The sequence below is a fragment of the Cornus florida genome, unplaced genomic scaffold (assembly GCF_030987335.1).
Source record: "Cornus florida cultivar Cherokee Brave unplaced genomic scaffold, ASM3098733v1 CherokeeBrave_3.0.0_Hap2_Chr01, whole genome shotgun sequence".
Taxonomy (NCBI): domain Eukaryota; kingdom Viridiplantae; phylum Streptophyta; class Magnoliopsida; order Cornales; family Cornaceae; genus Cornus; species Cornus florida.
Window position 1 is genome coordinate 73,075,375 of NW_026775571.1, and position 14,933 is coordinate 73,090,307.

General features: G+C 34.1%; 1 protein-coding gene across 1 annotated transcript; it reads left to right on the forward strand.

Annotated features, from left to right (window-relative positions):
- Nucleotides 1-8,529: 8,529 nt before the first annotated feature.
- LOC132300653 (ubiquitin) lies at nucleotides 8,530-9,084 on the forward strand. Its single transcript, XM_059797838.1, has 2 exons — nucleotides 8,530-8,592; nucleotides 8,696-9,084. Exon 2 carries the CDS (start codon nucleotides 8,696-8,698, stop codon nucleotides 8,930-8,932), a length of 237 nt encoding a protein of 78 aa, XP_059653821.1. The 5' UTR covers nucleotides 8,530-8,592; the 3' UTR covers nucleotides 8,933-9,084.
- The last annotated feature ends 5,849 nt before the right edge of the window (nucleotides 9,085-14,933 follow it).

Consider the following 14,933-nt stretch of genomic DNA (forward strand, 5'->3'; position numbering starts at 1 on the left):
GCGCCTGGCATCATTGTTTTTGTCCGGTGCGTGCTCCTCACGCGCTAGAAACCTTGACCTTCTTTGGCGTGTGCTCCTCACGCGCCAGAAGGTGGATTGCACCTGTTCCGCGATACACAGGATAATTCCCCTTGATCCAAAAGCTCAGATTCCAGTTGCACCATAGAATTGTGTTCCGCGAAGCATGTGATCTTAGTCCTTCTATCTCCGAACAATACCTCGCCGTCGGCAATTTTCCGGTCGCCGGAAAAACGCCGAAAATTCCAGAAAATATTTAAAAAATTCCAGAAAATATAAATTAAGCCCAAAAAATTCCAGAAAAATTCCGAAAATTTTTGGAAAAATTCCCGAAAATTCTTGAAGCCTAATTTAACCTTTTTGGACCTTCTTGAAGCTTCATAGCATCCTTTGATGAAGATTACATGGTTTTAAATAAATTTGCAATTTGAAATACAATGGAAAAAATTAAATTACATCATTGAACTTTCAAACGGCTAAATCAAAACCTTAATTACATTCATCCAAAGATAAAATTACATTCCAATAACCTATAAGCTTCATCCATGGCCCAAACATTCATCCAATCACAAATATACATACATCATGATCATATAAAAATATATACATATGTATATAAAAATTTGGATCCATGAATAATGATTTTCATAAAATCATGATCTCTAGTAATGAATCAAACCATGCTCTGATACCACTATTGGGAAACGTGCAAGTTTTAAAAACTTTTCGAGGGATTTTAATACATCGATCTTGATTCATCACATAGAGACAAGTTTTATACAAAAATAAAATATGATGTATCATTCAATTAACAGATTGAATACTTACATTAAAGGTCTGAGTAAACCTTTAATTCTTTCCTCTAAAGTGAATGTTCTCACTTATTGTAGATCCCTTAGCAAGACGCCTTCTCCTTGGATCTCCATCTTCTTGATAATTGTTTTGCCTTTAGGAATCACTCATAAGCCTCCATGAATGACCTTGGAAAATAAGGCTTGTGGGAGCCTCCATTAGATGAGAACACTAACCCTAATTTTCTAGAGAGAGAAAATTTATTCCTTTTTCCTTCTCATAAAAAATCACCCCCAAAATATTCATAGACCATATATATTTATAGGTAACAAAAAAAATAAAGAAAAGGAAATAACAAATCCTTCTCAATCTCTAATTCACATGTCTCAAATCTAATATGATTCCAATATCAAGTTGGGCTATGAGTGAGTATCCATTGGGCCTATTATTTTATTGGCTATAATGAATTAATAATTGGCCCGGTCCATGGACCCAATTCAATTAATTCATAAATTAATTTCTACTCCACTAAAAGAAATTAATTGAACTCCAATTAAATAATAAATAACCACTAAGTCAATATTGCACTTTGACCCCTCTATGCATAATTAGTTATCGGATAAATAAAGCCATCAATCCGACTACTTAATTAATATATTTGTTTTGGTACCTTTGATTATTTCTGGCTCGATCACAATAAAACATTTGTTTGACAAAAATAATAATTTAAATAAATAAATATATAATAAATCATTTTGTCTAAAAACATACGAAGGCCTTCGAATTTATTTTGTGCTCAACCATAATCAATACAAAATAAATACAAGTAGCAATGATGCAAATATTGAAAATATAACCCTCTAATTATTAATTACATAACTGCCCAAAGTGTCGGTCTAAAGATCCCGAAGAATCCGCCGAACAAATCAAAGTAATTATTAATTAATAAAAGAGTCTATAATTTTCTCATGCTTAAGAGTCAAATGCCATGACGGTGATAGGGAGCAATTGTATACGACGGCTCTCGCAATATATCTCAACCTAACGCGGATCCAGTTCAAATCTTAATTAATTATGAGTCCATCCATAATTACCGACTATGAACCATTTATGATTACTATTTATATATCATGCATTGATTGTCATCACATACATATATATAAATATCTCTTGTAATCAAATGGACACTATCAATTCTATAATGAATCGAAAAATAATACATTGAATTCACCAATTGTATAAAACATAAATATTTCAGAAACGTCAGGAACATGTGTCACTTTAATCCAAACAGAAATTTGCTATGTCAGGGCATATAAATCCCAACACTATAACCATTGATGGATCATAGTGCCACGCAGCATAGTGGAGTGGTCTCCATCCATATACATCTGCTTCCTTGGTTAGTGCCGGCTTCCAGCGGCATAAAAGTCTTATGCATACTGAAAGACAATGTTATATAACATATTATACGAATTAAAAACAAAAGAATTATATAACAGTAAAACAATTTAGGGATTGCTTGTTCCTTAGTAAAATAGTACCATTCAAACTCTTTTTTTTTTTCTTTTGGTACCTTTGTAATTGGCATGACAGAACATGAATGTTTACCTACAAATTAATTTAAAACAGGGACTGTCGAACAAAACATTATTAATTCCGTTTTAAATTATAGATGTGATAGTATTATATACATAAATTTCTCTTTTAGAAACGACAAAATTTAAACAGATAATGAGGAAAGATGTAATTAGTAATTACCTCGGTGACGTTTAATTGTTGCTGTGTGTAATGCTGTCCTTCCATTTGGGTCATTGTAAGTTGATGATATGCGATTTTCCAACAATTTGGACACAATCTCTGAATTACCTCTCTCCGCCGCTAGGAAAAGGAGAGTCTCCTCGGCATTATTGGGTGGATGTTCAAACTCGGGAGTTTTCTCTTGTCAAAATCTCAACCACATCAAGATTGTCTTCATTTCGCACAGCCTCGTGCAAGGCTGTGTCACCCTCCACATTTCTCATCCTCAGCATCTCCTTGGTTGTTCTAGTCCCGCTTTCAAGCTCCATGTCCACTTCTTTTGCATATTCAATAAGTTGTCGTACTACATCGGCATATCCTTCCTTGGACGAAATGTGAAGTGAACTGACACTTTTGTTATTCACCGAACAAAACAATAATCGTCCACACTTGTCTAAGATCACTTTCACACAATCCGTTTGGCCGAACTGGGCCGCCACATGGAGGACTGTGTTCTTTTGGGGGGTCACTTGGCCTTCAAGTCGATTAATAATAAGTAGCAATTTCAAAAGCAGCTTTGTTCATTTATTCACTTGCCCGAAAAAAAAACCTTCAAACAGCCCAACTCTTCATATTTACGCTCATTTGGAATGATGGGTAGTGTGTGTCATGAAAAATGATGGAATCAACTTTAAACCAATGCACAAGGAATGTTGGTCTAAAATAAAGGTTAATGTGTACAACATACGGTAGGTACCTACTAGCTTGTAAATGACAAAAAAGAATAACAATTTGGAGGGCTTTAAACCAATTAATTCTTAATGTCTCGTTGCAATATCTTTTAACTTTTTCTTTTTCTTTTTCCTTCCATCTTTTGACTCTAAAGAGCAAATATATAAGGCATAGAAAGTGAACCATCGATGAGCTTCATATGGTATGCTCCATTTGGTCCCTGATTCCTTTCAATGAAACCTAAATGTGATAAGATTTTGGAGAAGCGTGAAACTTTACCTGAAGCTGAAATTATTCTCCATTAGGTTTCATTTAGCAAAAGCTTCAAAGCAGAAGATAGAGTTTTTTTTTGGAATAGAGATTATCCAATCTCTCTTTAAGACTGTGTTCGGCTGCATGAAATTGAAGTTAGAATTGAAAAAAAAATTTACTTCAATTTTGTTAGTTGCTTTTCTCCAATTTTACAAATTCTAATTCTAAAACACTACTAATTATATGCAACCAAACACAATCTAAGAGTAATTTTAAATCATAAGTTTACAAAAATTGTGATTGAAAAGTTTAAGTCATAAGTATAGGGGACTGAATTCTTTGATTATCTTGACTTTATATAATCTAATTTTAAATGCATTTGTCATTTCAGCTATGCTTCTCCCTCACTCTCTTTGAGTAATGCTTCTCTTTGGCATTCTTTCCAGTAGTTTTAAAGTTTTGCTCTTTGGTTTAGTTTCTAAAATAATTTTAAAGAACTCGACAAATAAAAAGTGTTTGTGAGTTAAATTATTATTATTATTATTATTATTATTATTATTATCATCATCTGTTTGCATTCCCCTTTTCAACATTTGCAAATTGCACTTCACTTGTTTATTTTTTTATTTTTTTATTTTTTAAAATAAAATGACAAAAATTTCCTAAACTCATTAATGCATCATCTATTATTTTATAATATTATAATTATCTTTTTATACTATAAACATTAACTTTCTTTACCTTCTTTATTTTTTTAATATATATGTTTGGATCATGTCGAAAGAGAAATATTCAACAAAAATAACTTATTTTTTGAGTCATTTTCTTAAATATTTTTTTTGAGGTCTTTTAAAAAGAGATTTATTCAAGAGAAATAACTTTTTTTTTTAAAAAAAAAAAAAAAAAAAATCCTCACAAAAAGATAATTTATTCAAGGAACAATATTTTTTTTTGGCCCTCAAATAAACTCCAAGTGTGTTCATCTTCTAGACAATGTATAACCAAGTGGTATTCTAAAAACCAACAGATAGATTTTACTCCATAATGTTCGTAAGTTGATTTTTTTTATCTAGGTGACGATGAATTGTTGCTGCATGTAAAGCTGTTCTTCATTTGGTTCACCATAAGTTGGTGATATGCGATTCTCTAACAATTTGGACACAATCTCTGATTTACCTCTCTCTACCCCCTAGGAAAAGAGGTCTCTCCTTAGACATTATTGAGTGGATGTACAAACTCAGAGTCTTCTCTTATCAAAATCTCAACCACAAGGGCCGTGTCAACCTCCACATTTCTCACCATCTTCTTTATAGTTTTAGTCCGGCTTTCAATATCCATGTCTTTTTTGGCATACTCAATAAGATCCCGTACTACATCGGCATGTCCTTCCCTGGACAAAATTTGAAGTGAACTGTCACCTTTGTTATTCATGTGATCGGCCACACTTGTTTAAGATCTCTTTCACATAATCCGTTTGGCCGAACCGAGCCGCGACGTGGAGGACTGTTCTTTTGGGGGGTCACTTGGCCTTCAAGTCGATCAGCATATTGTGTGATCAGAACATCAATAGTTCCCTCCGCAACGGCCTTATATATGATTCGATCCATCACATACAAAATAGGAGCTTGGTAAAAATATATATATAAATAGGAGCAATAGCGCCTTAACATACAATTGACTTTCACCACAAGCTCAAAATGCTAGCCGTCGTCGGATGCAGGACAACATAACGACGACTTTGAAAATGGGTGAACAGGTTGGGCCAGTTCTTTGTACTGACCTAGGCTAGGTATCATCAAATGGTCCACGGCTCTGTATAGCGGGCCTACACCTGAAATGAGCATTCCATTTGGGCCTAGACCGGGCATCAGTTGGGCTATTATTTTTGTGTTAATTCAATAAGGCCCAGAGATAATGAATTCAATAGGGCCCAAGTTTTATCTGCCAAAATATTAGGCTTGATCTCCTGGGAACAAGGATTATTATTGGGCCGGGCTGGCCTACAAATATCATCATTGTTTACAAAAGCACCCAAAACAGGTTGGTGTCGGAAATCTTGGGCATATTTGGGTACCAATTGGATTCTATTTAGGATCAGAGAGGATCATGCCACTCGAGAAGATCAAACAGCAGTGTGCTAGTAATTTTATTTATTTATTTTTTATTTTTATTTTTTATTTTCCCCAGAAATGCATCACTAATGTTTTGACTCCACATCTAGGAAACTGAAAGTTTGATTGAGTTTGTAATAGTTTATGAATAATGATAGGTAGTTTAAAAATCAAATGTATGGTTGGTAATGGTAGGTTGGTAGGTATAATGGTAGCCCGAGCCTCGGCCTGAAAGCCTTGAAGTCCTCAAGACAGGAGCAGATTTGTCTTTCTATTCAGGGCTTCACTTCTCAAGCATCTGAGCATCAAGAATGTCAATCGGTATTAGGGGTGGCTATTCCCAAGTGAGAGTCAGGAATGGTGGGTTGTTGAAGAGCAAAGCTTCCCAGTGGTCCGAAAAGAATGCCTTATGAGTGGAGAATGACATCATCATTATAATATTATCTTATATTTACATAAATTTAGTTGGATGTGATTGATTGTCGAGGAAGCTTCACCTCAAATTTAATATCCTTTCTTTTCCTTATGCTATAAGGGTTTCTTTTAACTATTCCCTCTTTAATGAAGTATCACAATTTTTGAGAAGATACGAAGAAAAAATAAAAAAATAAAATAATAATAATAATAATAATAATCCTAAATAAAGCATTATTGCCTAATTTTCTTTTACCGTAATAGTACATGAAAATTATGAATATATACACCAGTTAGAAAGGAATGAAGACTCATATAGTAAATCAAGTAAGTATCTTAATTCAATTTAAGAGGGAAGACTCATACAGTAAATCAAGTAAGTCTCTTAATTCAATTTAAGAGGGAAGACTCATATTGTAAAGCAAGTAATTCTCTTAAATTATTTGATTCAATATACTTATCAAGTAATTTTTTATTCCGATAGCCTAACTAAAATAGTTCAACTTTTCAATAAAAAGAAAAAGTATCATTAATTAATTTTAAATAATTGCAAGAGCAAAATTTCTAGATTTAAAGAGTCCTCCTCCTACTTATTATTATTATTATTATTATTAGTATTATTATTATTATTATCCTCATTTCATTTCTAGAGAATAAAATAATAGAGTGCTAATGTCAACTACTTTTACTATATATAATTGTAAATTTTGTGGCAAACCTATATATAGAGAAATCATTCTATTTATAGTTCCAAAATCATTCAAAGATCCAATTAGGTTTAGGTTCAGATTTAATCGGATTAAATTGGAAAAAAAAAAAAAAAAAATCATCTTCAGTTACTTTCTCTGGTAAGTATTATACTTTATATAATATATTATACAGAGTATATTATTATACAATTTAACTTTACCTTTCGATTAAAATTAAAATACAAAATAAACTCACTTTAAAACAATGCAACAAAAAATAAAATATGTATACAGAATATACTACTCAAATAAAATTATAAGGAAGAACAAATCATATAATTATGGGTTATTTGGGTTAGTATATCCTCCAAATCGAAAATTTCTAACTCTAGTTTAGTAGGATTCCATCGAATTGAACAACTTTCATTCTTGCTAATACGATTCCATGTTCTTCCCCTTTTTTATTTTTTATTTTTTCCTTTTCCACCTCTCTCCTTATATATACACAAATATGCGCCAAGGAAATCAAGGCAATCAGTACAAAATTAGGAAATATATAATATATATATGTATGTATGTGTGTGTGTGTATATATATATATATATATATATACATCTTTTTTCTATACTTATTCTTCTCTTTTGGGTTTCTTGGGTTTTTTTTTTTAATTTATTTTTTAGGATTTTTATTCTTTATTATTATTTTTTTAAAGGATATTTAAATTTTAACTAACTGGGACCCATAAGTTGAAAGTCAATTCATTAAATAATAATAAAAATTCAATAAATATATTGGTATATATTAAAAATTTAGTCAGTATGAATTTAACATTTTTATCCCTCACTGGACCAATCCAATGAGAGAGTAAATCAAAATGATTTTTTTCTGATTAAACTTGGCATGCAATCCTACTTTATATACCAGTCGATTCTCAAAACTTATCCAAATGGAAAGGATTTTTAGTATATCAATTGATTCTCAAAACTTCTCCAAATCGAAAATTTCCAACTCTAGTTGAGTAGAATTCGATAGAATTGAATAACTTTAATTCTTGGAACTAAATCTTACTTCCTAACTTAAATTTTAAAAAGAAGGATTGAAAAAAAAAAAGGAAAAAGAAAAAGAAGTAGCTTTTTTTTTTAATCCTTGCTAATACGATTCCATGTTCTTCCCCTTTTTTTCTCTTTTTCACCTCTCTCCTTATATATACACAAATATGCGCTAAGGAAATCAAGGCCATCAGTACAAAGTTAGCAAATATATATATATCTGCATCTGTTTTCTATAGTTATTTTTTTTGTGGTCACTTTCTTGGGTTCTTTCTTTCTTTTTTTTTTTTACAATTTTTATTTTTTATAATTATTTTTTAAAAAAATATTCAAATTTTAACCAATTGGGATTCATGAGTTAAAAGTCAATTCATTAAATAGTAATAAAAATTTAGTAAATATGTCGATGTATATTAAGAATTTAGTAAATATGAATTTAACATTTTTATCCTTCGCGGACCAATATAATGAGAGAGTAAATCGCAAGGATTTTTTTTTCTGATTAAACTTGGGATGCAATCCTACTTAATTAGGAAACCCTTTTATAAAACAAGTTTATACTGAGAATGGTTTCACGTCAGCTCTCAATCAAACAAGAGAATCGTCCAGAAGCTTCCAGATAATTCTAGCTAATTTGACTGCGAACTTCTCCTTATTTCCGGATGTGTCCCTCTCATCTATAAGTACACATCGCCAATACATTGCTCTTCATTCTTTGCTTGTTCTCTCGTTCGATTCAATAAATTTCTCTCTTCGTCTTCTTCAAAAGCAAACAACCCCCTCCCTCTCCTCAAGGTAGAGAATTCGTTCAATTCTTGTTTTTTGTTTGCAATTCCTCAACTACACAGTTCAGGTTGTATAATCGTTATATATTTTTTGTTCTTTTTTCTAATTGCAGATGCAGATCTTCGTCAAAACCCTAACTGGCAAGACCATCACGCTCGAGGTCGAGAGCTCAGACACAATCGACAACGTGAAAGCTAAGATCCAAGACAAGGAAGGAATTCCTCCCGATCAGCAGAGGTTGATCTTTGCTGGTAAGCAGCTCGAGGATGGGCGAACCCTTGCTGATTACAACATACAGAAGGAGTCAAACCTTCACCTTGTCCTTCGTCTCCGTGGTGGTGATTTCTGAAATCCCTGCATTTTAGTTATTGGCTTGTGGTTCTGCTTCTTATGGTTCCAAGACATTGAAATATGTGGTTTCTTTAGTAAGTAAATAGTTTCTAAATGTTCTATAGTTTCTTACCGCTTTTGGGTTCTAAGAACTCTCCTTTCAGAATTGAATAAATGAAAGAATTGAATAAAATCATGTCGTGTTTGGTATATATACAATGTGTGGTTTGGTTTATATTTGTTTTGGTTTCTATATATATATATATATATATATTATTTTTGGGTTTTTGTTATGGTTGCAAATTGGAATAGTTTTGGAGGATATTTGAAGATTTATATTTTGTGAAGTGATCTGTGGAGGTGAAATGTGGCATGGTGTTGAAGGAGGTAATTGTCCAAGATTTATGTTTACGAGACCATAACAGTGTCTCATGATGACATTGAACTATGTGTTCAAACCCTTGGTGATAACAGTGTCTCATGCAATGGTGTCACTTGTGATGATGACACTGGCCGTGTTATTGGACTTGACCTCATTAGTAGCTGTCTCTCCGGTTTTATCAACACCAACAGTACCCTCTTCTGCCTTGTTCATCTTCAGAGACTCAACTCAACCTTGCTAACAATAACTTCAATCATTGTTTGTTTAACATGATAGATCGCTTAGGCGTGTCTTGGAAGAGAGAGATGTGAGAAGATGGTAGCAAAGAGAAGTAATAAGGACAGAAAAAAAATGAAAATGCGAAGAAGTCTAGTTATTTTTATCAGCTTTATTTTGAGTTGTGATTTTAGACCTCTGAAAAATCTCCTTTAGCCCTTCCTTGTTTTTGATTGTGAACCCGTTTTTTTATTGTGAACCATACTCACATGAATCTATCACGACTAGTTAGCAGCTTATTAGGGATTTTGACTGATTGAAATGGTGTGTGTTACCACCCATTTCTATATATGAATGGAATAGATTTGGTTCGATGGTTGTGAAAGAATGCCCTAAGAAACATTGTTTTACCGTTCATCTCAATAAATCCAAAACTAGTTGGAGTCGTTCCCATCACACTAATTTTTGTAATTTTTGTAAATATTTCTATTGGTGAGCCACCTGCTCGGCGAACGCTGGAGGCTCCTCTTCGCCTTTTGGTGATACCTACCAAAAGACCAAATAATAAGGGAAGCCGAGCTCAGGCTCCGAGCTGCACAGCACTCGCTTATCCTCTCCTTGGCATTGTGGTGGAGGGTTCCACCAATTGATGTGATCTCGGAGACCATGGCAGCTGGTGTGCCATTTTTGTAAACGTTTCTATAGGTGAGCCACCTCTTTGCCTCCAATCATGGATGGATGACGTGATCTTGGAGACCTTGTGTGCCATTCCAGGAAACAGCAGCACTATCGAGGGAAGGACACCTTGCTGCGGAAAAGTTCACATTCTGATAGAGGCATACTTGATGTCTCCACTGTTGTGCGTGTTTGGTTGTGGACACCAAAACAGGGTGGCCTTAGACAATAAGAATGGGAGGCGAATTCGACACCCAAGTGTTTGCTAAAGTCGTTCCTGCCTGATGTTGTGGCAATGTACACGAGCACGAAATCATGGAGGACACCTTGCCTATTAATAATGTCACCAAGTTAATGGTGGTAAAATGGGGGGTTTGAATTGAAGCTCAAGAGAATTCTTGCTTAGAATTAATGGAGGAAGTGTGTGTTTTTGAGGTGATGAGTGTGTGGGTGGGTTCCTTTTATAGAGAGAACAAATGGATTGCACGAAAGATGAGGTAGAGGGTGCAGAAAGATTAGATGAGTGGTTCTGAATGTGTGAGAGATGGATTATTTCGTGAGTGAAGGTTTTGTAATTGTGTGATTAGGTTAGGTGACTGAGGTGCAAAGTGTGACTGTGAGAGAGAGAGAGTATTGCGCGAGTACGAAGAGGAAGAGAAAACAAAGAAAAGTGAAATGTGCAAGCACAACTGTTAGTTTCTGTTTTTCTTTAGGTTATACAGTTAGACCGCGTGAAAACTTCCCCATATATTCCGCATGATGCAACTCACACAGTATGTGTATATTCATTATCATTTCTAAATTCAATTAATAACAATCATTATAATTTAATTTCACAAATGGAAAGCAACCTTATTGTACAATTAAAAAAAAAAAAATAAATAAAAAATTGCTTAATATACCAATGATATTTACACCCAATTTGTCTAATGTCTTTCATATTTTGGAAACAAAAATAAAGAACGAACTTGTACTAGGGAAGGCAACACACAATCAAGCCTAGTCGAGTGAAAGATGGAATCTTCCTTTGAATATTTCTTTCACAGTAGTAAAAAATGGAATCTTCCTTTGAATCTTTCTTTCACAGTAGTAAAAAAAACACGTTCCACATCTGCATTTATTAAACAATACAAATATTAAGATCCATCATTATATGAACCAACAAAAAATTAAATTTACCTCTTTTAAATATATTTACATGCCCGTGCACGCTTAGAGCATCTCCAGCAGTGTGTTAAAATACTCTTTTGTATAAAATATACTCTTACATATGATGTATACTTTTTTTTTTTTTTATTTTTTTATTTTTTTAATTTTTTTTATTTTATAGATAAACGACCACATCACCAATGTATAAAATTATTGTGTATTTTATACAATCTTTTTACATAGCCACATTAGTATATTTCGTTTCTCCTCTCTCTTTCTCATTCCATTAACAAATCAACTCATTAAATAGGTTTGTAAAAATTATGTGGGGTCTAGATATGACGTTGGTTGTTATAAGGGGATATATTTTTATACAAAAAGTATAAAACAACTAGAGCTAAAAATAAATAATTTAAATTTTTTGTGTAAATCTATTATGACATATTAAATTTACGCGAAAAAAATATATACAAAAGAAGAAAATATCACATCATGTGAAATAGCGCTTATTGATAATCAGCATTTATTGGACATGAATTTAAGTTCTCTCTCTGCTCTTTTATAGTTTGAGGTATGCAGCACAACAAAGCAAATGAATATATACCCTTTTATTAATGCTTACCCTTTTAACCAAATATATATATATATATATGTGTGTGTATATCAATTTTAAATCTTATTTGGATTCGATGTGGGATTTTTAACATTTTCTTCCATTCGAACTTACAAAATTCTCGTTGTGATCGAGAACTGAGTCTAGTCTCAACACCAAGATCCTTAAATGGGACTCTTTTATGCTATTAATAAGGGACGTGACACCAGATTAAGGACTGTGTCTTACTCTAACCAATCGTAAGGGGACCGTGCTTTACGATTTGATCAAAGCTGTTAAGTGGGATTAACACCCAATCCACATATACCTATTTCAAATCCCATTAATGTGGAACTTGTAACAACCAACCATAATCCATGAGAGGATCCTATTTTCATGTGTGGCATGCAAGGCACGGAGCCAAGGTAGGCAAGGGAGTGGAACGTGATGTATACTTATATATATATGGGTCATGCTTTACAATCTGACCAAATTATTAAGTGAGACTAACACCCGACTTATATATACTCGTATCGAATCCCATACATGTGGGACTTGTAACAATTATCCATAATCCTTGAGAGGATCCTATTTTCGTGTGCGGCATGTAGGGCGCGGAGCCAAGGTAGGCTTGGGTGTGGAACGTTATGTATACTTTTATATATATATATATATTCCCATTGATAAACAAATCACTGCCCAACAAGGGACTACAATTCAATACGTATCTCCTGAGATAATCTTGAGAGCACAAGATAAGATATCATGTATGTAACATTTTTTTTCTTCTTATTTAAATTTAGTATTGCAATTTTATTAGCTCAGTATGTGTAAATTCAAAATATAAAGATCGGTCTAAGACAGTTGTGATGGTATATAATGAAACTATTATCAATCTTATTTTGATCATTTATTATTTAAGTATTTATCTTTCTAATACTCTTTAATTTCCGTATTATTTTGTATTATTTTATATATAAAAAAAAGGTACATCTACCCGGGGAAATAAAATCATGGCACTTCTCCTAGCCTCAAGTGTCATGCTGGCCTAATTACAACTTATATGTCTGTGTGTGTATATATATAATATATAGAGAGAGGTAGAGAGAACCTGCAAGTAACATTGGTGAATGGCGTAAGACGGTCAACGTAGGATTTACATCCAGGACATCTGACCCACATTTTCTCCTTGGCAAGCTCCATAAACAATTTTTCATTCTTCTTTTCATCCTTATTTGCTCTCACTTTTTGCTGGATGTTTCCCATGGCTTCTAGGGTTTCTTAGCCAGGTAATGGTTCTCTAGGTTATTATATACAACGGTCGAGCCAGTGGATGCCCCTGTGACCCTGTCCTGGCCCGGCCCACTCTATGGTATTTTTTTCCATATATATATATATATATATATATATACACACACATTCCGATATTCAAATTCGTAGCACCTATGTTACATCCGTTGGCAGGTCTGACTGCAATTCCAAATACATTCTGAAGGAGCATGGTGCATGGTGAGATGAATTACTGGACTGAGTTAGTAATCTTTCAATGTTGTATAATTACGAAGTATGGTGAACAAGCTTAAAAGGTATTGTTCAGCTGCAGCATAGCTAACATGCTCATGCAAAGTTTGTGGTAAATCGTATAATCAGCATTGACAACCTAAGAAACATTGTTTTACCGTTCATTCCAACTCTGCATCCCCATCTCTTCAGTCAATATGCAAATATTCCTAGCGTTTATTATGGTTGCCTTAATTAACCTAAGTTACACAGGGTGGGAGCGAAAGCAAAGAGCGAAAGCGGTAGAATCTAAGTCACACAAAGTGAAAAAAAGAGCGCACTCGGAACGTGAGAGCGGCACCCATTGAGACGGATTGTGTGACTTAAGTTTCAACCATATTACTTGCATAGGCGAAGCCGGCCACTAAAATGATCATCCGTAATGATGATTCATTCGTCTCCAACTTTAGTGTTCTACGTGGTAAAGAGAGCATGAGAGCAACAACCATTGAAAAGGAATATTTGTGTGACTTTGGTCTCAACCATACTGCTTTCATAGGCAAAGCCTGCCATGATGATTCATTCATCTTCAACTTTAGTGCCGACTTAGAGCACTCGATAGCTAGGTTTGCATATTTAAATTCAAAAGTAGTTGGAGTCGTTGGGGGAAGTCGTTCCCCTTTACGCTCTATTTTTGTAAATGTTTCTATAGGTGATCGAGCCACCTGTTTGCCTCCAATCATTGATGGATGTGATCTCGGAGACCATTGCAGCTGGTGTGCCATTCCAGGAAACGACAGCACTATTGACGGAAGGACATCTTGCCATGGAAAAGTTCACATTCTGATAGAGGCATACCTGATGTCTCCACTGTTGTGCGTGTTTGGTTGTGGACATGCACCAAAACAGGGTGGACTTGGGCAACAAGAATGGGCTTCTGCGAATTCGACACCCAAGTGGTTGCCCGTAGCTGAAGTCGTCCCTGCCTGATTTTGTGGCAATGGACACGAGCACGAACTCATGAAGGACACCTTGCCTGTTAATAATGTCACCAAGTTAATGGTGGTAAAATGGGGGGTTTGAATTGAAGAGAGAATTCCTGCTTAGAATTAATGGAGGAAGTGTGTGTGTTTTTGAAGTGATGAGTGTGTGGGTGGGTTCCTTTTATAGAGAGAACAAATGGATTGCACGAAAGGGTGAAGAAAGATTAGACGAGTGGTTCTCAATGTGTGATCCAGAGATGGATTATTTCGTGAGTGAAGGTTTTTTAAGTGTTTGATTAAGTTAGGTGAGTGAGGTGGAAAGTGACTGTGAGACTTTGAGAGAGAGAGAGAGAGAGAGAGAGAGAGTATTGCGTGATAGTATGAAGAGGAGAGAGAGAGTATTGCGTGATAGTATGAAGAGGAAGAGAAAACAAAGTAAAGGCAAAGGTTAGCTTCCATGCAAGATGCAAACAAACATCAAAAAAATTCTTCCCTACCTTCTATAAACAACCATTATATTAAA